The sequence below is a fragment of the Siniperca chuatsi genome, linkage group LG8, assembly GCF_020085105.1.
Source record: "Siniperca chuatsi isolate FFG_IHB_CAS linkage group LG8, ASM2008510v1, whole genome shotgun sequence".
Classification (NCBI taxonomy): domain Eukaryota; kingdom Metazoa; phylum Chordata; class Actinopteri; order Centrarchiformes; family Sinipercidae; genus Siniperca; species Siniperca chuatsi.
In genome coordinates this window covers 22731091-22755792 of record NC_058049.1, presented here as the reverse complement: position 1 = coordinate 22755792, position 24702 = coordinate 22731091, and the positions used below count along the sequence as shown (strand labels likewise).

The following is a 24702-nucleotide window of genomic DNA, read 5'->3' as shown; positions in this document are numbered from 1 at the left end:
ACTGCATCCAGGGCTACAGTAGGATAGTGTCATCCCTAAACCTTATGTACTGCTGTGGAACCAAATGGTATGCAAGCAGTGGGAAATGTTTTCAGTTGTTAAACCTGATCACATACAGTCCCAAGGGAAACTGTCAGATTAATTTCAGTAACCATCATTACACAGCTAACGGAGGCCTTATTGTCATGTTATGTGCTCTACACCCTCCTGACCCGACTTGTACAGTGTCAAAAATAACCCGATTTGATCTAACATCATACCAGACAGCTGTATTGAGACTTTATTAAACGTTTGATGGAGCATTGATTATAGTATGGCGAACAAAGCATTGTCTTCAAACGATCTTTCCTTTGGTGACATATAAAAGTATCCTATTGCGGGGAAGAAAAACAAAAAAACAACCAAAAACTCATTCAGATAGGCAACATGCAAATAACTGCATTTAGTCCTCAGTCTACTCTAAAAACGCTTTAAAACATCAATATAATGATGGTTACAGGTGAATACCATAACAAAATGTTAATGGCTTTATATACATGTATCATGTTTGCATGTTGATTCCTTCACACTCAAGTTAACCATATTGTTACATAATGGCAATAGAAATACAGATGCAGGGAATGAGGCCAAACAACACTTTTTAAATGGCCTCATGTTTCTTCACAGGCCCTGCGCAGGGACAGCTCCTCTCACACCACCTCCTTTGACCTGCAAACTGGAAGTCTCCACTGTTTGCATCAGTTCAGTATTGTGTCAAATTATGTATTAACACAAATATGTGGATTTGAAAATAAGTACACTAAAATGTATTTATCAGGGGACGGGGTGATTTGAATAAGTACCCCGCACCCCGGTCAGCTGTACTCATCGAAGCGTAGCAGTGCCTCCGGTGTGAGAATGTTCTCCTCGTCTTTTACATCACGTCCCCTCCTCTTCTCAGCTCACAGCACTTCATGTGCGTAGGATGACCATTGTAAGAAGACCTAAAACAAGCAACAGGATATTGTATATTCCAGCACTTAATCTTTCAACAATGTTGATTTAATAAACAATAGCTGTGTAGACAATACAAACCTCATTCTGTCCTGGACAATTGCATAAGTTTGTCCTTTTTCTACCTACCGAGAACATAAGCAGCTACAAGTTTCTTGTTAACACTTAAGTGGAGGTAGACAGGCACAGTAGATTCTTGCTCCCCCAGGGTCGGGAGCATCAGGGCGGCCATACACACCAGCCCAAGCAGCACCGTCAGCAGACTGGGGCCTCCAGCAACAGGACGGCTCTCTGTCGGGCACACACACACACACACACACACACATGCATACACCGTGATCAGATGCATCACTCAGAATGGTTAACAAGTGATTTGAAGGATGTAAACAAATCCCATGAAAAGACCACGACCAACTGGGGGAAGTCAGTTGTAGGTAACAAAAATGTTTGTAGGTGTTGATACAAGTGAATATTGAATACTCCACCATTTCAGTATTGGTGTGTTGGTAAATGCAGTTACAGCATACATGATTGTTTTCCTACTGCTTTGAGTGCATACAAATTATGTTTTGTTTTATACAAAAAGATGCAACTATATATGCGATAATCTGAACAGGAAGCAGGTAAACACGGTATCAGCGAAAAAAGACATGCATAGTATACACGTATCTATCTTGCTACAAGATCGAATGTGAATCAGGAAATGATGACTTGTACATTATTATGTTACTATTGTCATACTATGTTTATGAGACAAATATCTTTTGCATACTAGATAAGACAGCAAAAAAAAGCAATGTAAATACCATGTCCTGTACATGGTTAAAAATTCCCATATTTGACTTTGTGAGCATTTGGCTCCATCTAGTGGTAACACCAAACAACACTCCTTCGTCCTACCTGTCTGAAATGCAGTCTGTTCAAAAAACTCGCTGTCAGCAAACTGCTCTTTGATTCTGCGTTCCTCATCTTGTGGCCGGGGGCTGGGCGGCTCCTGTGAGGCTGAGGGACGGAGCGTAGCCGTCACCTCTTTGCGACCCAGAGCTTTCCGCTGACTCTGCTCCGACACCTGCAGTCGGAACTTGTCGTACACCCCATAATGGCATGCACGCACATCTCTGTGTCTGATTACTCTGTGTGGACATAGAAAGTTTGATAGATTCCTTACTTGACCAGATAGGAAAGTCAGGTGTATAAACAACCATTATTTATTTGTTTAACTGTTATTTAACTAGGAAAGTCTCAGTGAGATTAAGAATCTCATTATCAATGGGGGACCTGGCCAAGACAGTCAGTAACACAGCCATCTGACTCAAAACATTCAGTCAAAACTGCCCAACAAACCTACAAGTTAATATCAAGCAAAGTAAGCAATAAACAAAGACATGGACAGGAAGCCATAGAGAACAAGCTCATTGATAAGAAATTTAGTCCCTTTGGTGCTATACCACTGCATGAAAAAATTAGGAGTCTTATACACAAAAACAAACTCACATGTCAACACAACACTGTGGCTTGACAGCTCCGGTGGCATCCACCACAGTGTACTTGTTTGGCGCTGTGCACAGCACTGATAAAAAGAAAAGAAATACACAGATTATCTACGTAATCTGGAGTATATATTGAAAATGATACAGCATACATGGAAACCCAAACAGATTATGTTTTACTCTGCTAACTGACCTTTAAACTTGAGGGCGAACTCATAGGGGTTGTAGAGGGTGAGCACCTGCTTGTGAGACGTCTGCTCATCTGCGTAGAAGATGAGCTCAGTGGGGAACACGAACACAGGAAGGCTTCCTTCCACCAGCTCAGGCTGTCGATGCTGCTGCTGCATTGGCTCCAGCTGAGCTCTTCCCCTTCCCCGTCCGCGGTCTGCCTGGGCCCCCCACCCCTCTCTCCACAAACTATCAAGCTGCGCAAACTCCCTTTAGGTGGAAATAGCACTTCCCGCTCTCATCGCCTCAGGGCCAGGACATGGTACTGTGAAGCGACACAGGTGATGAATAGTAAAATACATTAACTCAAGAGGCATGGCATGACACTAATTTACATTTTGTGACACTTTCAATTTTTTGTACCACTACATTACAGGAGGAAAAATTGCATTTGTTATTCCATTTATGTATCCAACAGCTGTTGTTTTAGTTACTTTGCACCTTAATATTTTTTATGTGACAAATACAATGGAGCTTATATGATGCACTTCCAAAGTTTCAGCTACAGCCCAACTGATACTGGATTTTTGAGGCCAATATCGATATCTGAGAGTTTAAAAAAATCTAAAAACAGTATGTTAGCTAATGATGACAAAATAGTTTAACAGGGTTTGAATGGGGGTTTACAATATGTACAGCATATTAGACCCTCGTCTTATAGCTTTTCAGGTAAAGTATTAGGATGCTGTTTTTCAGCCAAAGAAGATAAATTCAATGAGAGCTGAAGGCAGAGCAGGGCTATAAGAGAAGGCCAAGGCAATTTAATTAATTAAACTTATTAAAGTTTAAATAACGTAAGTTCAACAAGGCAAGCAGTATTAGGTGAACTCCATGTGGCTGGTCACGTGCCTCTGTGTATTTACATGGTTACGGTAGAACTCGAGGGACCAGACTCGTAGTGTCGCAACATGTTTTGTTCTTCATGTACACATGAAAATCACGATTAATTCGTTATATTTGCAGCCACAAAGATTTAGTAAAGTGTCTGTTTTTTTTTTACTATCTGAGGCACATTCTTACATGATTAAGCTATCTAGCCAACGTTATATTCGTATTCAGATTATGTGTAAGCATAAAATGTAAGATGCCTTTAAACTGCAGTTTTATCGTAGGTGACAACGTTAACAGACACAAGGCACAAGGTCTTTATGCAAATGTGTTGGTTATAAAATTAGCAACAGGGTGATTTCCAACGATTCCACCATACCTGAGGTTAATATCTAACGCAACCCTGCAGTTTGACGGAATATTCTTGCTCTGAAACTATAATAACATATCGTTATAATGTAATGCTAACGCTGTTCAGTAGTGTTAACGTTGGCTAGCGTTAGCCGACTAGGCAAAGCCCAGATGTTAGCTGATAGTCACTTAACGTTGTCTACACGCAGTGTCATTACAGAAAATAAAACAAGGCGTTGTTTTATTTCAAGGACAAACTGAGAGTGAGACTTTACCTTGTTGTCAGCACACGGGTTCGTATAACGTTAGTGCTATCACCAGGGTCTGTGCTTCTGAACCCACCCTGTTGTTGTTTCTCTCCAGCCTTTTTTCTTTGTCAATAATATACTGCAGACCTCGCAGTGCATGCTGGGATGGCGGAGGGCGAAAGAGAACGTGCAAGACGTCAACAAAGCGGACGTAAAGATGTTCGAAGCAAGAAGTGTGTTTATAATAACTTCATAACCTTCCTTGTCCAAACTATGTTAATAGGAGTGTATAAACGCCCTAAACCACGCAAATTCAGTTATATTTGCTAAACACTTTGAGGTATTTAACTGTACTAAATCGCTGAATCCTGATAATCATATGAAGTAGCTCAAAATTGTGCTCAACTATAGCTTCTTTATATGAAGTGCGTTTAAGTGTTTCATCACGATTATCACGAAAGGATATCATTGTTTACCAGGCTTTTTCACTTTGCGCAGACGTAAAAAGTAAAAGCCTTAACTATACAACCAGTCAGATTGATGCTGAATTGCCTCTGTATGTTATCATTCCGAAAAAAGATATGTATCATCCATGCAACCCGTTTTTCAGTGGCAGCAAATGAAAAAAAACAAGTGCAATGGTAAACTGTTTTGTTTTACAGTACATAAAGTGCAATAATCAGAAAAACCTTCATCTAATACTATGACTTTCCACTGACCTTTAAATCTATGAGGTATTTATTTGTGATCTATTTTGATATAAAGCTTATAATAAATATAAGTTTGCAGTTATGTGTGATTTAATGGTAAGATGTTTGATTAAGTGTTAAAAGGACACATCAAGAATCCTCTTTAATGTAACAGCGATGCTGCTCTCAAGTGCTGTCGGAATTATTACTACTATGAGAGCACATGCAGAACCATAGACATGTAGAAGAATCGGTACTTTTTATGGTTTTATAGTGAAAGTGACTTTTCCACTGTTATACTTTCAATATAATATGTTTTTGGTGGTCTGTTTGAATATTTATATTTGTCTATGTTCAATCTGTACTCAGTTTCTGTTTCTAAACTAAATGCGTATTTTCTCTTGATTCTGCCATTGCAGCACAAAATGCACATACCGTAAGTATGACACTCGATTCATAGACTTAAACAATGTCCAACTTAAATATTTTTGTTTACTTGATTAGGCTATGTAACTGCACGTGTTCTTGTTATGTTGTGTTTTTAAGAGTCGGGAGGACGGACCTTTTGCGGCGCCTTGAACGAAGCAAGAGAGAGAGAGAAAGAGAGAGTTTATGTGTGTGTGTGTGTGTGTGTGTGTGTGTGAGAGAGAGGGGGGCGGGATGCGAGGGCAAGACATTTCACGTCTATGGATGTGATCTATAAAGCTACAACTATCAGTTGTCTGGTTTCAAGACAGGCAGATAGACTACTTTATGGTAAGGATCACTTATATGCATATAGACATATACACACCGGAGCCAAAGACCATACTTTTGAATATCCGCCCGTTTAGCATACATACAATTAAAACTGATGTATAGACGAGACATTGAGACCTCGTCATATATTTATATATGGAAGGGGGCGTGGTCAATGGAATCGGGCTCAACCAATGGCGTTGCAGTGGAGGGAGCGGGGCGTTCCATTCGGTTAGGAGCAGAAGTTGAACAGCGCGAGCTGAGACAGAGCTCTAGAAAGGCAGATAGAGAGGGAGCAGAGGCAACGGCCCTCTTCTGGAGGGGGGGCTTATTATAACAAATATATACACACATGTGTGAACTGTTTGGCCGCACGATAGGTCATATGTGGATAACAGTTATTTTAGAAAAGCATACAACCGCGGCTTTACATTTAAAATGCCTATTTTACTTTTTCTGTTAGACACGTCCGCCTCTATGAATCAGCGCACTTATTTGGGTACGACGTATCTGGACGTTGCTAAAGGCGCGGTTGAGGTCTTTATGAAGGTAAAGAATGATTTTACCCCGACTTTTTTCAGCAAGTATGCACCTTTGGAGAGCTTAGGGTTCCTTGGGCAAGACTGGTCGAAATTAATATATGTTGTTTTGGTTTTCTTTTTTTGACAGCTGCGTGCCCGAGACCCGGCTAGTAGAGGCGACAGGTACATGCTAGTTACATTCGATGATCCACCATACGGAGTGAAGGTAATAAGCAACTGATACAATTTTTACATTTGACAAGTCGAACGTATTTTTCTGTCAGTGAGACTTTATTGTCCTTCTGGTTTGTAGTCAGTGTTGGGCGGCGTCCCGGTGGCGAAAAACGGCAATTGTTTGCTCCAAATATCCGCAGACCCGGAGCTGCACTGCCTCCGACCATCCAGCGGACATTTTGCTTTTGTGTTGAGAAAAGTCTCGGGCGTTGAGATGGAGGCGGAGAGATTTATTATCGCCTATGACGTCGCTCTTTTTTTGAACGTACAATGTCTAGATTGGTCAAGGAGCCCGCCAATCATCTTATACTCCTCCCCTTGCATCATCCACGCATTACCATTGGCCAATCTGGGCTGAAAGTTGATAAACCCTCTTCATCATGAGATTTTTTTTTGTATTTTTATGCGAGTTCGCTATAAGAAAATTATCATAATTCATATGATAATTATTTGTCACACCGATACTATGAGCATTATGGCCCAGCATACAAACACTCTCTAGTTTTCATCCACACACACCCAGGCAAAAACATACAACCTGTGAATCACTGCAATCATTTTAGTGGTTTCATGTCAGCAAAGCTATCCTCACCACTAATCTATTGGCTTGTTTTATGACCTGGCACACATCTCTCTGAGCTTTTCATGCCCAATAAAATACAATCCTTAGTACCCACATGAACCCCTGAAGTCCCTGATCTGCTTCAGTGGCTGGTCTGTATTAGAAATCTCTTGGCACTCCTAACTCTGTCTACAAACAACACTCTACTACTCTCAACACAATATGCTGAGTATTTACTTTATCACATGCCCTTAATTCTTGAAGACACTCACAATAGTTTGCTTTCCTTGTAAAGTCTTATGTTTTTTTTGCTTGCATGACTAAATTACACAATGCCAGAGCTGGAAAGTAATTAATTACTTAATCTTTAATATTAGTTGCTGGTGTGAGGTTTAGAAGATAAATACTGAGGCATATGTATAAGTATAGTGCAAGTCAAAAGGTACTTGTAATGACTAGTTAATTCCATATTTCTTGTTTTTATAATACTCTTCAAGTTCAATTTCAGTGTACTTTGCTGCACCATTCCAACAGCTGCAGCTTTTTAAAGAGCACCAGACCAAAAGAGACAATATTACAGTCTGTCATGATAAATGAATACAAACTATATAATAATATCATATACTTTTTTACACTCTTTGTTTATATACCCAGGCATTAGGTATGCACCTCTAATTATGATACAAGCAACAAAGAAAATGGGAAATGCTTGAATAATTAAACATGTGCTGGGAGTGAGAGTATAGGAGAAGTGAGTTGAAAAATAGAGTATTTACATATACATTTCAGGAAGTAAAATAAATTGGGGGTTTTTTGTCAGTTAATTAGAGGTTTTTAATCAATTAAAAATATTTAGCTCACAATGACTTAGGTATTAAATTATACGTTTGACTAGTCTGTTATTAACGTTCAAGGGCTTCTTACATTTTTACTTTGACTATATTTTATTTAACCTATATTAGGTAAATTAATATAAAATGAAATGCTTTTTTTGCTTAATGCTACTAATATAACCCTAACTTTTGATAGATTAGTATAGCTATTTTTAAGAGTTACTACCCTTTTTTAAATAGAACTTTAAACAACATTTATCAGAGTCCTTTTTATTAAAATATATTTAGTGTACTCACTCAGTTCTATAAACCATCCCATTTTGTTTAGATATAACTACAACACAGATGAATTTGAATAGTGAGTTTTTTCCAATTAACTAATGTATAGTCTTGCTTAGTGTTAATATATGAAGCTGTGCAAGAGCAAAATAACTGTCAGGCTCTTTGTTGACTTCCAGAAGGACCATTTTGAGCTCACTGGCCCAGCACTTAAAACATTATTGCGCAATTTTTCTTCTGTTACTGTAGGCGCATGTGTAGATCTGGGGCCGTGATAAAATGTTATGAGTGGATGCTGTCATTCATGTGATGCTTCCTACTTCTTTTAGTCATTGACCTTGCAGTATTCACCACAAGTCCAGATCATTGCTTCCTGCGTCCCACTCACATAGTCTTGTGTGTAACATCTTAGCCAAATAATCCAACATTTGCTTCTCCTCCCTCACATAAAATCATCCAGGTGCTGCTGTCTGAAGTGCTTTTCCCTCGTTGTAAAGTCTGTCCTCAACTCCTCTTCCTCTCTTTGCCTTCGTTGCCTTCTCCTTTGTTGTTTCTGCCTGCTATGTGCAGTGAGGATTATGATGAAAGGACAAAGTTGTATTGAATGGGGCTACTCTGATTACACAGTTACAGAGGCAATAAATTGTTGATGTAGATGGAGAGAGAGGAGGTTTTGCGAGAAGAAAATAGAAATATTCTGTAGTCTGAATTATTGAGGGCAAGCTAAGCCTTACATTTCTACTGGTTTACACAAGGGTCTGGGTTATTACTTTGCTACTACCTCTGTGAATGTGTTTCCACCTACAGCTTTGCTGCAGTGATGTTGCTTGTGTGACTGTAAAATATTTATCTAACGTCATTCATGTAACACTGCGCTTTCCTAGAAATTCCACCCAAATCATGGCTTTGGAATGAGATCCCATGATAATCCAAACATCTACTCACTGGCCTGATTCATAGCAAACATGTTGACACTGGAGCTTCAAGTTTCCTCTCTCTTACTCTTCATCTCTCTCTCTGTGTCTCTAGCCTCTCTCCCTCCCTCTCCTAAAAGCGGAATTGATAAGCTTGCAGGTCATCCTTAGATTAAGCATGAAGCTGCCGCAGTAAGGTACTTGACCCCACTGGAGAAAAGTCCAAGAGCAGTTACACACCCACATCCTCTCCTGTGGGAGTATATCTCCGTCACAGAGGACAGGCACCAGTGGGAAGTGTATTTTTGGATGCTTGTCATGTATGAAATTAGTCTCTTTCTTAGACAGCACCATCCAGCTCAAATGTGGGCTATATTATCTTCTATTTCCAGAGTGTGACATAACTTGATCTCATTTTATGGTTACTATTATATCATGTTGCACAGAATCAATGGGTTGCTAAGATTTAAACTCCTTTTACCAAAGGTGGCAGTCATATGCTTGACATAAATCAGTTTGTGGTTGTCAGTGGACAAAACTCGTTCTGTTTTTCGTTGTAATTACATAGTATGGGTATGTGTGGGTGTGGATCTATTTTCGTTTGTGGCTGCTCACCGTGCACTGGGACTTCAGGCCTCCTCTGCTTCTGTGTTGTATAGCTGTTTGCTGTACGGTGCATTCAGCACACTGTCCATGTGTGTATTTCAGGCAGGCTGGAAGGAGAACCATGCCACCTTCATGTGCGAGCTGAAGAACCTGCAGGCATCTGGGCTGACTACATTAGGTCACGCTCTCCGCACATCCTTTGACCTGCTTAACCTCAACCGCCTCGTCTCAGGCATCGACAACTATGGACAGGTATTCGACGGCAACATCCCATTATGTATTTCTTTAGCAGCAGTCTCATCTGTTGCTATAAGAGAGAAGTAGAATTACTCTCCACTGTTTCTTTAAAGAGGTTTAACAGTCATTTTAATTAGAGCTGAAACGATTAGTCAATTAATTGATTAGTCGATCGTCAGAAAAATAATCGTCAACTATTTTGATAATTAATTAATCGTTTAAGTTGTTTTTCAAGTAAAGATACCAAACATTCTCTTATTTCAGCTTCTCAATTGTGAGGATTTGCTCCTTGTCTTAATGTGATGATGAACTGGATTCCTTTGGGTTTTAAATGTTGGACAAACAATCAAAGCAATTTGATGGCATCACTTACTTGTACTTTAGGAAATTGACATTTTTCACTATTTCCTGACATTTTCTAGAAAAGCGTTTAATACACTAAATGAGAAAATACTCTGCAGATTTATCAATAATGAAAAACATTGTTGGTTACAGCTCTAATTTAATAATCTTTAAATAATCTTTAAAAACAAAGTGACTGTGACATGCTATGTTTTTGCTTTCATTTAATGGTGGATTGGTTGTGTTAATAAAAACTATTAATAATTAGGTTACCGTGATCGAATTTCTATTTTTATATGTATGGGCATTTTTTTAATTTTTTTAATTGTTGTTTTGCCTTGTGGGATTTTTCAAACTGGGGATTAAAGGCATGGGTCAAGACAGGCCAACAGACATAAGTTGAGAGTCAGGTGAACTGCAGACTCCTGTTGTCCTGTTACAGACTTTTTTCTCTAAGGAATAAGCGGGTGAGGCGATGTCCAGAAGTAAATGTAACATTTAAAATCATCAGAATAACGTGGCAGTAGAACTAGAGAACAGAGAAAGGGGTTTAGAAACCGAGAGATCCTGATTTTAGTCCAAGAAAGTTCCCCTTTCCTGATATAGCCAACACATACAATATATGTGGACTTTCCCTGGATAAGTGAAGGTTCTGATAATGATTGTAAGAAAGCTTTCAGCCGGCATTTCTTAATTCCTTCACCTGGAGACAAAGAGCGGAATATTGACTTTTGATTGTAGCTTAATACACTCCGTCTTGCCTCAGTTAGAACTGTCATCAGCTCCTCACACACATCTTTCCTCCAAACCCCTGCTTGAAGGCCGAGATAGATTACTACACTCAAGTACTGACACAAGACCTGCGCATCGAGTGTGTGTAAATCTATTTAGGCATTTTCTGGGTGTTTGAATTAGTCAAGGCCGACCCCCTGCAGCACAGAGGTAGAGGCCTCTGTCCTTAACGAATAACACAAGGACACTCTTACAGATGCATTCGGACACAAAGCAAAGATTACAAGATGCAACACGCAATTGATATTAGTACCCAGGAGGTTATCAGAGGTGTGATGTTAATACCATACTAATTACTGTGTTTACCTATCTTTGTTCAGTTTTGTTGTCCTTGTTTTTAGCTGTATGTCTATTTCTATCTATCTTTCTGTAAATTGTTCGTGGAACTGTGTGTAAGTACATTGAGAGCAATGAAAAAAAAGTGTCAAACTCCTTGTATGTGAACACATACTTGGCCAATAAAGCTGATTCAGATTCAGTAGACGTCTGTTTAAACAGTATGCCTTTTATTTGGACATTACTGTAAGCAGGAGAGACTAGTTACATCTTGTGTTTAGGAGATGGGAATCTTTTTGAGACACAGAGCCCAGAACAATGTTTTTGCTCCTGAACATAAAGAAAAGAAAGCAGACTAGTGAGAATAAATGGGGTCACTGTTTTCCTGAACTTGGATTTAATTGCTGAATGTTACTGTTTCCCTCTCAGGGCCGTAACCCCTTCTTCCTCGACCCATCTGTAATCATCACTATCACTGATGGGAACAAGCTTACACACAGCTCTGGGGTGCCAGATGAGGTGAGAGCACAAACAAATGCAGTACTGCTACTATGTACTGTTTGTAGTTATGTGATCTGTTTGGACTTTGTAATGACATGAATCGTAAACTGTGCAAATGGTGACCCATGGCAGTTTTCACATATAAAACTCCTCTCCCATCATCCTTGTCCTTCTTTACCCTGTCTGTTGTCTAGCTGCACCTGCCTCTGAACTCTCCGTTGGCAGGCAGTGAGCTGACCAAAGAGCCCTTTCGCTGGGACCAGCGTCTGTTTGCGTTGGTGCTGAGGCTGCCAGGAGCAGCCGCACCAGACAACGAGCAGCTTGGCAGCGTCCCCACAGATGAGTCTGCCATCACCCAGATGTGTGAAGTCACTGGAGGTTTGGCATTTTCTTACTTTGGTGCCCCAGCGTGGGTCCTGTATTCACACCACCATTTATTTTCATAATCATCATCTGTCTGTAGTCCTTTTGGCAGCGCATATAATTCATTCTGTTGTATATGATAGTTGGGCCTCCTGTTTTTCTCTCAGGGCGATCGTACTGTGTCCGGACACAGAGGATGTTGAACCAGTGTCTGGAGTCTCTGGTCCAAAAGGTTCAAAGTGGTGTTGTAATTAATTTTGAGAAGACAGGGCCAGATCCGCCTCTCGTTGGGGAAGGTGAGTTTTTGGATGATGCACCCTGAATGGACACAAGGCAACAACTTTACCTCTGTGCAAATCCTGTTTTCAAAATAGTTATGGACACATTTACGAACATGTGTGAACAGCAGTAAAATTGTATTCATTACATTTTGGTATACACAAAATGTTTCACTACTCAAAGAGCCCAGTCATGTTCATAAAACATGAATCAAATGTCTTATGCACTCTGAAAGAAGTATATTTTATTGAGTTTCTGAGCGCATCATCTCATCACATTTCATACAGTAAGTTAGAGCAAAAATACTGTGGAAAGCAGAAGAGAATCTTCTTATCTTGGATCACCACTGTGCAGATTTACACTAAAAGGAGAACTGAGTGCATTTTCTAGATCAGCCAAACAGAAAGCTGCTGAGATAATTTGACTCACACATTATTTTACTGGTAAATGGAGAGAGTCCAAGTTATATGTATTTGGTTTTTAGGTTTTTTAACAGAACATTTTTGGTACTTGGGAGAGCTAAAACTATTTTAGAAAATGATTCTTAGCTCATTCATATCAGTGACAAGGGTTTTGTCTGTCAGTGGTTGCTCTCAAATTCCCACTAATTGTTTGTGTTTGTCAGCATTTGGTTGAGGAATGTGTTCTCCCTTATATCGCACCTTTTTTGTTTTACAGACAACTCAGTGGAGTCAAGTCGTCCTGTGTCATCCTTCAGCCAACAGCCGTGGCACAGTTGCCACAAACTCATCTATGTGCGACCGAACCCAAAGACAGGGGTTCCAGTTGGGCATTGGCCCATACCAGAGTCCTTCTGGCCGGACCAGAACTCTCCTACCCTGGTGAGCAGAGAGAGGCTTTAAAATATCTCAGCAGCACTTTTAGTCTGTCGTTCTGCAGGTTACCTCTTAAAGAACTGGATTTATACGTATGTTTTCTTAATACAAATTGACACTCTGGGCTGTCTTTGAGATTATACTGTTTGCCCTACTATTTATAGTGTCTGCGTTACCTTGTCTCTCATTTTTCTCAGTCCGCTTTTTCTCTGTCTAACATCAGTCAATAACTGTGACTTGCAGCCAATATATAATCAAGTGTCCAACTCTGCAAACTCATTCTATGATCTGTCTGTTGCATTAAATATGTCTGCCAGTGTTTTCAATTATCTCCATCCCCTGCTCCCAGCCACCTCGCTCTGCACATCCTGTGGTGCGTTTCTCTTGTGTGGACTGTGAGCCCATGGTGATCGACAAGCTTCCCTTTGACAAGTATGAACTGGAGCCATCTCCACTCACCCAGTTCATTTTGGAAAGGAAGTCTCCACACATGTGCTGGCAGGTATGGTAGATATTCACACACCACCATCAGCTGTATTGGCTTGTTTCTACTGTCACTGGTGTTGCCTCTGGGGCTTTTCTGAAAACCAGAAATAATGAGGCTGTTAGCTTTACTCAAAAGATCCTTTCACCTTTTGGTAGCTGTGGTTTAGTAATGAGCCTCACTTATGAAGCTTGGACACTAAGCACGGATCTACAAAGGTTTTCTAAAGTTAAATTTTTAAGCTCAATAACCAAAATTATATTTGACTCTGTAATTTTCCTTGTTGTCCTCAGGTGTTTGTTACCAGCAGTGCGAAGCAAAATGACCTGGGACAGCCATTTGGCTACCTTAAAGCCAGCACCACTCTCACCTGTGTCAACCTGTTTGTCATGCCTTACAACTACCCAGTCCTTCTCCCACTCCTCGGTAAGACAGTAAACCATTTCTTTAAAGTGGCCTCAAAACTTTTGGGTCAGTAGGTCTGAGCTGATATTAAAATTAAAAAGCTTTCCGTTTCTGGGTCACTTCATCATTTGCAATCCCCCCCCAATCATCTTTAGCTATAAACATAATCACAAGTAACAGGGTGGTGTAGTCCCCCATTCGTCCAGGAGTGTTCTATCGTAGAAAAGGTTTCGGTCCTTTTCTACGATAGAACACAAGATGTTTCGGCTCCCATCCGGAAGTCATTCTCAATAGAGAATGACTTCCGGATGGCAGCCGAAACGTCTTGATTCTGAAAACAGTGTCCAGATGACTACGACTGAAACCTTTTCTACGACACAAGTAACAGACTTATAACAGAGCAACTTAATAAACAGTTCATCTTTAATAATGCTATGCAACAGATAGATATTTTGGGTTTATGGGGTATTTAGAAGAATAAATGGTAGTGTGTGTGTTTTGATGCTTGTTTTAGACTCGCCACCTGAATACTGATGTGTGTATAGTGGTCAGCCCTGCAGCAGCAGGAGGAGGTCCAGGTAGATGGCTGACTGGTCACTGATCCAGAATGCTAAAACTTTATTCTTAGACAGTCCTCCTTTCTTTGTCTCATTCCAGATGATTTGTTTAAAGTGCACAAACTAAAACCAAACCTCAAGTGGCGACAGGCTTTTGAGATGTACCTGAAGACAATGCCTCCATACTTCCTCTTGGTAAACTAATACTATGTCACTTATGCTGCCTTCAGTAAATGTTTATATGGATTTATATTGTTTCTGCATAAAACTAACATCCACAATTTCCTCTTGCTATCTTCTGACAGCCCTTAAAAAAGGCGTTGAGGATGATGGGTGCACCTAATCTTATCGCAGACACCATGGACTGTGGCCTGAGTTACAGTGTTATCTCTTACCTGAAGAAGCTCAGCCAGCAGGTAAAGACTCAAGTGTCCTTGAGCATGAGACAGAACACCTATTTGTTTCAGATCAAACACATAGATGTGTTTCTTCTTCCAAAAATCAAAACATGGGATGGAAACTGGCAGGTCAAGGCAACACCTAAACACACAAGGCGGGTATAACTTAACTTATATGAGGCAATAACGAAACAAAAGTTATTAAAGATTTCTAATGCTGTCTAAGGTTTGATTGCCATTAATCATTTTGAATACATTTGTAATATTTTCATATTCGTTATGAACAGCTGAGCAACTAAAAATGCTTGTTTTAATATCTCATCTCAAACTCAACATTTCAAACTCTGTGTGTGAATATATAGTATATATATATATATATATATATATATTAATATGCCGATAGTTAATAAGGACCGATATTCGTTCTAAAAAGTTTGATCAGTGGTCTAAAGGCCAAGACAAGCATGGACCAGGTAAAGCAACAGTGAACACACCTGTTGGTGCCAATGTCATTCGGAAACAACATTGGTTTCGATCATTTCGATAGGCGACGTCATTAACAACAAGCCTCCACGTGGCTCACCTGCTGTTGTGAAAATGGAATCGCAGGTGAAAAAATCCAAAAGGGGAGTTGTGTTGTGTTTTGGGCGACTTTATAAAACATACTGCTGACGAAGAAAGTCAACAGAGCAGCCACGGGGTACACGGATATCACAGGATTTTTCCCTCCTAGGTGAGAGAGAAAGATGCGGGGCAAGCCAGTGTGTGTGCAGACCAGAGGTGTAGGTGTGTGTGGGGGGAAGAGGACTGAAGGGAAAAGCAAGGTCAGCAGATTAAAGTAGTTTGTGAGTAAACACTAAAATAAGATGGATAATTAGAAAAGTAGAATTAAAATGGTGAAATAAGAAATAACCTACTAGAAATAGAAATATACCCTTCCCCTCCCCTCCCCACCACTGTTACACTGTCATCCTGTGGGAAACACTGTATATTTGTTAAGCTCTAAGCTGCTCACAATAACCATGCGCAGGCTGCTATCTCTAAGAGAGACAGTGGAATATGTTGCACATTGCCTGCCAATAAATAAACAGTTTCATTCATGATACTTTCTCATCTCTTAATTTTAATACTTAATAAACAATGTTGTTAAGAATAGTTTAAATAAATAAATAATGCTACACAATAAATAGCAGGCTTGAAATAGACCCTGTGATCGGTATCGGCCGAAGCTGCTTACAGTGATCGACCCCAAAAATCCTGTTCGGAGGACCCTTAATAGTTAAAATGGTCAAAAAATGACACATTGAGCTGTACATTTGGACTGAAACAAGAATCATGTCTACTATGTATTTGCTTTAAAGATAATCACCACTCACACTGTAATGAATGTTCAAATAATAAAAGTATCCAATGTAATTTATGTGATGCACTTAGACATTGTCACCCAAACAAGAGGAAAACAAAATCTTCCACTTTGTTCTATTATGTGGTAGAGGAGTTGTAGAATGCTCATACTTTTTATATTGATGTAAACATAATGCAGCATTGTTTGAGCTCAGCAGCCAGACGGCTGTTAAAGATTGACAGTATAAATATGAATGTTTAAGTATGAAATTATTTATATAAAAGAATCAAAAGGAATAATGTACCCCAAAATGCGTTGATGTGTCTGTGCTCTAAACAATATTCTTTACAAAAAATCTAATTTCAGGCTGAACTGAAGCATCTCACCAGACAGTTGTAAAATGTAGTGTTTTCTTTCCTTGTTGTGTCGGTATAAAGGCAAAGATGGAATCAGAGCGTCTAATCGTGTCTGTGGGGAAGAAGGCTCCCCAAGAAACCGGCATAAAGGTGAAGAACCACTCCAGCTCTCTCTCCCTGGCCCACCGTCGGGACTTTAAGCAGTTGCTGCAGGGAATCACTGGGGAGGGGCCCCTTCGCCTGGTGGACATGAACTTCAAAGAGTTTGCTGGCTTCCAGATCGCCCTGCTCAACAAGGTAGGTTTAGAAAGAAAGACAGAAATCTCTGAAAAGTATGACATACTTTGTGTGGGTGGGAAAGTTACAGGAAAAACAGGACAAGTGCAGTGTTTGGCGGGTTTCTCTGACTAGATATGCTGATGTGTTCACAGGATTTAAAACCTCAAGCTTATCGAAATGCCTACGACATCCCAAGACGGAACCTTCTGGATCAACTCACCCGAATGCGCTCCAATTTGCTGCGGACATCACAAAAACTGATCCGAGGGCAGGATGAAGGTATAAAATCCTACTTAGTTGAATATTTTTGTCATGCCCTGTATCTTGATGAAAGCAGCGCTCAAACGTCCAGTCGACGGAGGAAAAACTGTTTTACAATTAATTGCAATCTTTAAATAGTCGAGGTGACTTTGCAATGAAGTTATGAGAACATTTAACACATATACTGTATGCAAAACAGTCAACTCTTACTTTAAATTGTATCAAGCAGATCCAGTTAAGATTCATTTTAAGTGATTTGTCCAAAGGCTGCACTGAGACGTGCATGGTTGGAGGCACCCATTTAATGAACATCAAATCGCCTAAAACTCCAAAAAAGCAACTCAAAAAATCTATAGGAAATCCTGTGTAGTTACTACAGTGTTTTGTTAATACTAATAAAATGTCCTGTGGTTGTTAGACTATCTGCACAGCATCCCAGTGGCTCAGATGGGAAACTATCAGGAGTACCTTAAAATGATGCCGTCTCCTTTGAGAGAGATTGACCCTGACCAACCTAAACGCCTGCACACATTTGGGAATCCTTTCAAGCAGGATAAGAAGGTAAAGATATATCAACACAAAATACTGCACAATATGGTTTTTAAGAGATGTCTTCATTCAATATTTAGTCCTTTCATTTTCTAATGTTTTCTCTTCTCGTATGTTTATCTCAGGGGATGATGATCGATGAGGCAGATGAGTTTGTAGCGGGCCCTCAAAATAAGAAAAGAGGAAATTCCAGCGATTCCAACTCGGGTGCCACTGTGAAGAGAAGGCGGAGTATGTCCCCGTTACTGCGGCGGCCGCAGACACCACCAGTGAGCACCAACCATGTGGTGGTGGGAAAGAGTCCGGTAGGGGTTCAAGGGCAGCAGAACCTCCTCAAACCCATCCCACAGCACAAAGGTACCTAGAACATGAGAGTTATGCTGTATGTGTTGATCATAGGAACACAGACGCACAGACTATGAGGAATTGATGTTGAAAATGTTGCACAAATGGCACTGAATAGTAGTTTCAAATTGTAATTTGTTACCCCCACAGGAGTGGATGGCAACAACATGGCGGTCACTGAGAGTAACGGTGACGGGGTTCTTGGGCCTGAGTCGGGGGAGACCTGGCCCGCTGAGATGGACACTGTAGCAGGGAACCCACCTTCACTGAGCCTAGAGGACAAGGCCGGGCTGGGTGCAGCAGATCAGGGGGAGGGCATCAACATGATGGAGGAGGGACTAGTGGAAGATGGTCTAGATGAGCAGCCGCTGGAGGAGAAACACAACTGTGAGCGACTAAGTCCACAGAGCCAGCTAGAGTGCACTGAAGCTGACCCTGCAGTGCTTGAGCCCATATTCATAGCCCCACTAGATGGCAGCCAAGCAGAGCTGAGGAGTCGGGTCATAAAGGAGGTCCGCAAACCTGGGCGAAGTGAGTATGAGCTAGTGCGCTTACATTCATTTTGTATTCTAATCTGCTAAAGTAAGAGTCATATTGGGAACATTTGGCGGTCTCATCATCTCTGTCTGTGTCTTTCTCAGACTATGAGGCAATACTCAGACTACTGCAGCAGGTGAAAGGACCAGTTAATGTTCAAAGGTACTTCATCCAACATGCTATCAAAGAGGCTGTCAGGTAAGAAACAAAGACTCATAACCACACTGCAATCATTTTCATAGCCTTTTAAAGCAGCTTCCCCTACATGAATCTCCCGTGGTTTGATTTTGGAAGCTTGCTCCCTTTTCTTTCTAATTTCTTTTGCCTCTCTCAGGTTCAAGAAGCGGGTTCTGATCCAGCAGCTGGAGATTGCCCTCGCCGAGGTGGAGAAGAAGCAAGCAACATCCCCACAGCTTCCCAACGATCATGGCAGTTAGTGAGGAAGCCATGTTTGCTTTGTTACTAGAAAAGGGAATGAAGCTCCTCTACTCTGAAGTATATTTTGTTGACTGTTGACCATAAAAGAGACGTCCTTGTTGACTAGCCTCAAAAATACAAATTGGGGAACTGGAGGGGGGGGGAAGGACAAATGCACTGATAGCAGACACTCCAAATGTCTCTGTGCTGTTACATCACATCCTGTTAGAGGCGAGAGTAAGGGGTTTAACTGGAGGAGGGGCCTTCAGGACAGATCCACTGAGGATTAGTAAAGAGACTTTGAATATAATCCTCCTTATATTGACAGATGCCTTAAACATCCATATGGCTTTTGTCTGTATTGGCACATTGTTCAGTAGACACACACACACGCACACTCCGTTAGACAGATACACAATAAGCCGTCAGATCCTCAAATGGCAGAGCAAGGGATGGACAGGGTCGTCCCTGTTATTGTTATTCTTTAAAAACAGACCTTTCTTCAGCTGGTCTGAAAAGTGTTTGTAAGACTGCAACCATTTTAATAAAATGGTGTGCATTCATGTAGATTTATGGCTAACAGTAGAAATCTGGTCCACAAAATTATACTGTTATCTAATATTTTCCTAGCCATATCAGCTAATACTGATATGCAGTATATGCATTAGGGATGGGCGATATGGATAAAATCTGAGTCTATATGTAATTATATGTTGCAGTAGCAATAGTGATATATCGTCAAATTTCTGGAAAATCAATTGAGAAACCATTGAAAGATAAAATATCCAGATGGAAATGTCTATTTTTGGCGAATCCAGTCAATAAAATACCTGCCAAATCAAGGTACTACATCCCATTGATGCAAACATCCTGTATCTGCAATATTGGCCATATTAAAGGGATAGGTGCCTCAGTATAAATGGTATGTCAAAATCTCAAATGGTAGACTAATATCTCTCGTCTCAGTGTATATATGTCATATCGCCCAACCCTAATTTGCATATTTTCAGTCTGTAAGTCCAAAAAAGGTTAACCTTCACACGTGTCTGTCTTAACCTAATTAATTGGCTTTTAAATGTCCAAATTGGGTCCATTTTGTTACTACTTTGACAGTTCTCCTGGAAACAAACTTCACACAATAGTGCTGTTTAAAGCTAAAACTGATGGACACCAATAGTATATAGATATATCAGTATTTTGGGACACTTGCACATTACTGTGTTGGACTGGAAATGGACTTATCATGTCCATGATACCTACCACAAGACCGTTGTGTTTACTGGTTTATTGATTGAGCATCATTATCTGCCATCACGCTGCCATTACAGCAATAGAACAGTGAATGCAGCTGTTGGTATCCATTTAGAGTTTACTCCTCTAACCCTCCAACACACACACACACACACACACACACACACACACACACACACACACACACAGAGAGTCATGTAAATCTTCCTCCACAGCACCACAAACACTCCATTGATTCCCAGAATTACAACTTTATTCGGAGGAATTTCTGCATCTGTCCAGGCTCAGTTGACAGTCACCTGTTGTTGAACTTTAACAGCTGGTAATCTGCCCTCTGCTGCTTTTTACATAAACCCAGGTCAGCACTCCTCCTTTGTTTTCTTTGTTTTTATGACAGATGTACACTACTTTTTAATGTTCATAAAGAATATAGATTATTTTTGTGAATTTGTTTATTTCAGAGTATAAGACATATTTTGAATGAAAATGTTTAAAGCCAATTTTGTAAACTGTTATATACATATATAAAACAAAAAGTTTTATGAACCTGCTTTTTTTTAACAAAACAAAAAATAAACCACAGGTAGAATGCTATATCCTGTTTTGTGTGTCAGTGTGTGTTTTTCTACCTAGAAGTGACGTTTAATAGCCTACAGTGGAAAAACAATTGCACATTTTGCATCCAAACATACAGCCTTTCAAGATCAATTAATCTTCAATTGACATAAACATGTTTTTAGCCACAGATGTGTAATCTGAGACTGACCAATATTTCTCAAACAGTGTGTTGGAGAAGAACAGAGATTGCTATTTGACACAGTGAGAAATTAAATTATATTTTGTGTGTCTGATTTACTAAATCCCTTATTATGAACAAGTGTCTGTTTCAGACAAAGGAATGAAGTTGCTCTCTGGTACAGCTCAGTGGTTCAAGTATGACATCAACACTAACTGCAGAAGTCCCCAGACTGTTTGGCTTCTCACCCCTTAAAACAATGTCTACTTGTGGCCCCTCATCACTGGTTGGATATGTCCACTGGCTGCGACCGGTTCAACCAAAGACTGACTTGTCCTCGTTTTACTTGAATGATTTCAGAGGCTTGAAGAGATAAATGTATCCAGTAATAATTAATTAAAGGACATAAAACACTGTGCTGCAGAAATGTAAGTTTGAACTTCTTGATTTGGTGCAGCTTCCTTGATAACTCAGACTGCCACCTAGAGGCCGACATGAGCAACTGATCAGGTGGAAATTTTTGTGATGCAGCAATCCAGCAACAAGGTCACAGGTACATCTCTGCATCGTCATTATTACTTTAAGAACTTTCCCTCCCATAGACAAAGACTTTAATCACTAATACCATTAGCATTTGTTACCAATTTCTCCACATTGATTAAGCAGGATAGTAGAATACCTATGCCTTCCTGTTTTGTCTTTTAACAGCCCCTATAGCTTGCAGCAGAGATTTGATCCCTTTTGTCTGGTAAAAGCAATATTCCAGCCTCTGAATGAGAGATAAAGGGAAAAAAATGATTCTGACATCTTGTAAAATCAGTATGCCTTTTATTAAATTAAAAACATCTGTTGAATCTTAACAAAATGTAAAACGAAGGAAAAATGAACTTCACCCAAATGAATGTACGATTACTTTCTAGTTCGTGTTCACAGTATCATTAGAGAGGCTGTCTAATGTTTTCTGTTCTCACATCTCACCTTGAGCTGATTTCCTGTGACATAAATCAAACCTCTATAAAAGCATACAGGATGTACAGATGAGCCTTTATGCCTCCAGGAAATCATCAAGTTCATACAACAAAACTCATTTCAGTTGACAAAATGTTGCCAAGACAGCTGCTGAAGACCGAAGTGTGGATGAAATGAAACAGTAATGAAACAGACGTTTTTATGCCCCTCATACAAAGGATATACAAAGGACAGCAATATCCAAATTCAATTCAGAACGGACAAAAAGGGTAGATGTCTCTGTATCTTAAGACTCCAAAGCGATTACATACTGTATATACAAACAAATCTGCTTGAAAAATTGAAGGGTTGGCACAGTCAGTGTTGAATATGGTGGTGACCACTTTTATGGACAGAGATGCATGTTTAGACAGCATATTAGTGTATGTACAAATACAAATTAAAGTAGAGGAAGATTAATTCTCACTTTTCCCCCCCCTGTCTAACAAAAACAAATCTTATCTAACGTTGATGATGTTACAGGCAGGAAAGGCCAGTCTCAGTGCAAATGCTCCAGCTTGCGTAGCCGTATGGGGTTGGGAAGAGCTTGCTGGTTGCGTACAGAGGAGGGCTCCTCCTCCGGCGAGCGGAATAGCACCCGACCCCGGTGATTGAAAAGGTAAAAAGGATGGGTGGTTCCTCAGTGTATCAAATGTTCTGAAAATAAAGAAAGAAGTAAAGAAAGGATAAAGTTTTGAAAAGCCTGGCACTGCACAACATAGTTCTACTTTCAAAGAGACAAAATAGCAGTTATGAACATGTTGGACACCTGCAGCAGGTGCACTGTAATGCTTATGTCATACAGGACTAACTCCTCTTACGAAGGCAGATCACATGTCTCTGCACACTGTAATTCATTTCATCTCCTCTCTTAAAAGTCTAATTCAGAGCAGTGAGCAAAAGAATGAAACATTTTGGATTTAAAACCTGACACACACCAACTCAAAAACCTACCGCCATAATCATCTTGTAATTACTTGTGCGGAAAAGTGTACATGAGGCACTACTACCGCATGTGCTCTTGATGGGGAATTATGACATAAAAAGCTAAGAAGCAAGGAGGTCTGTGGCATAACAAAAAATAATCAAAGTTTGGGCATAAATAAACCACTGGTGGTCAGAAACTTTATAAATGCTTTAATCAAATATCTACCAATTGGACATGTCCTCTGAGGCAAATTTGATTGATATCATCGATGTGATTTGGGGCAATATAAATAAAACTGACTTGCTGTGTGCCCTGCTATGTGTCACGCAGGGCACACAGAAGTGCCCGAGTCTTTGGGAGTAAATATAAAACACTGACGCAACATTCACAACTTCCAGGCATGCGACCAATTTAAAAGAACTGTTAAAAGTATATGATTTTGGGAGAAATAAGATGAAGAACTCTGAAATGAAAAGATAATGCACATGCAATCTTTCATTATAGATGCCTTATTGTTGTTTTCCTGTCATTTGTTAGAACTTTTCTTCACTGCGCTCATATCATCGACCTATACTGTCTGAAGTGTCCGCTCTTTAGTTTATGCTTAACACACCAGTTGATGGTGCACAAAAAACACTCTTATGGTGTATGATGTAAAGTTGCATCTGGCCTTCACAACATATTTGGCCACAAAATAACAGCAACTCAGGGGAGGATTAGTGCGTATCTGTGGGAACTGATTCAAAGCAATGCTACTATAAATGCAGTTGAGGTGGTGAACATGCCTCCCCTGTGGCAGAGGACACAAACAACCCCATTATCAAGGGAGAAAAGCGCTGCAGGGTAACTCAGCTTACTTGTTTTTCAGCTCTGAGGAAGCGTCCATGTCTTTGAACTCTCCAGCAATGTGGACAATACCATAACAGGTCATCACAAACGATAATAAGGTCTGTAGTACAATCTGCAAAAAGAAATAAAAAGATAATGATGAAAATAGCATAGACAACTCTTTGGGGTTTGTTGTGAAAGGCAGATTAGTGACTCACATCAATTGGTAGTGTCTCGTTTTCCTTCTCTGTGAGTCGCATGTATGACCGATCTGATGGGAGAAATGTATTTTAGCCAGCAATTTAAATGAACACATTACACTGTGGCAGAGGAAGCTAATCAGTTAAGACGGGTTGATCTGCAGGAGACCGTCTTTTAAATCTAACACTACTCCAGTCACGCTAAACGTTGTATTTCACTGGCAGTGATATTTTAACTTTAACGGCAGATGAGGATTTCAGTCTTTCACCCCTGCGAATGAGCCTGAACGGGGTTAAGCCGCGCTAGCATCTAGTTAGCTAGCTGTTGGACCGAAAGGCCCAACCTGCTGTTTTATCACACTAGCCGGTGACAAAGGAGCCCTCCTGAAATAAACAGAGACACCGAGACCCGTGTTTTCACTCCCTGCACTGAAACTTACGCTGTGCCGCTGAGAAAGCTGCATGAGCTAAGGCAAAAAGTCCGACGCCAACAACACCTTTCCAAAACGACGAGGCCATCTTGAACCAGGGCGACAAGGATGTGTATGTAGTAGTGTCGTAAAACAATGTCGTAAACAGCCGGAACCATGACAGGGACAAAAACAACACACCAAATAGCTAGATGAAATCGACGAAACACATTTTAATTAAATTGTATGTAAATATACACATTGTGCA

General features: G+C 40.2%; 3 protein-coding genes across 3 annotated transcripts; 1 reads left to right on the top strand and 2 right to left on the bottom strand.

Moving 5' to 3' along the window:
- Nucleotides 1-257: 257 nt before the first annotated feature.
- On the bottom strand, nt 258-4316 carry mospd1 (motile sperm domain containing 1). Its single transcript, XM_044204265.1, has 6 exons — nt 4166-4316; nt 2677-2976; nt 2488-2563; nt 1894-2126; nt 1123-1284; nt 258-983 (listed from the first exon to the last, which is right to left on the bottom strand). Exons 2-6 carry the CDS (start codon nt 2828-2830, stop codon nt 952-954), a joined length of 657 nt encoding a protein of 218 aa, XP_044060200.1. The 5' UTR covers nt 2831-2976; nt 4166-4316; the 3' UTR covers nt 258-951.
- Nucleotides 4317-5817: 1501 nt separating this feature from the next.
- ints6l (integrator complex subunit 6 like) lies at nt 5818-22639 on the top strand. The gene is made up of 18 exons (XM_044204252.1): nt 5818-6114; nt 6235-6312; nt 9617-9766; nt 11591-11680; nt 11857-12040; nt 12193-12321; nt 12983-13146; nt 13490-13642; nt 13918-14050; nt 14687-14781; nt 14892-15002; nt 16767-16982; nt 17117-17243; nt 17644-17786; nt 17900-18131; nt 18270-18650; nt 18761-18854; nt 18991-22639. The coding sequence occupies exons 1-18, from the start codon at nt 6004-6006 to the stop codon at nt 19091-19093; spliced, it is 2694 nt and encodes an 897-aa protein (XP_044060187.1). The 5' UTR covers nt 5818-6003; the 3' UTR covers nt 19094-22639.
- Nucleotides 21872-24624, bottom strand: mmgt1 (membrane magnesium transporter 1). The gene is given in 5 exon segments (XM_044204266.1): nt 21872-22693; nt 22695-22725; nt 23854-23957; nt 24043-24095; nt 24465-24624. Coding segments are annotated over 5 exon segments (393 nt in total). The 5' UTR covers nt 24544-24624; the 3' UTR covers nt 21872-22567.
- Between the last annotated feature and the right edge of the window lie 78 nt (nt 24625-24702).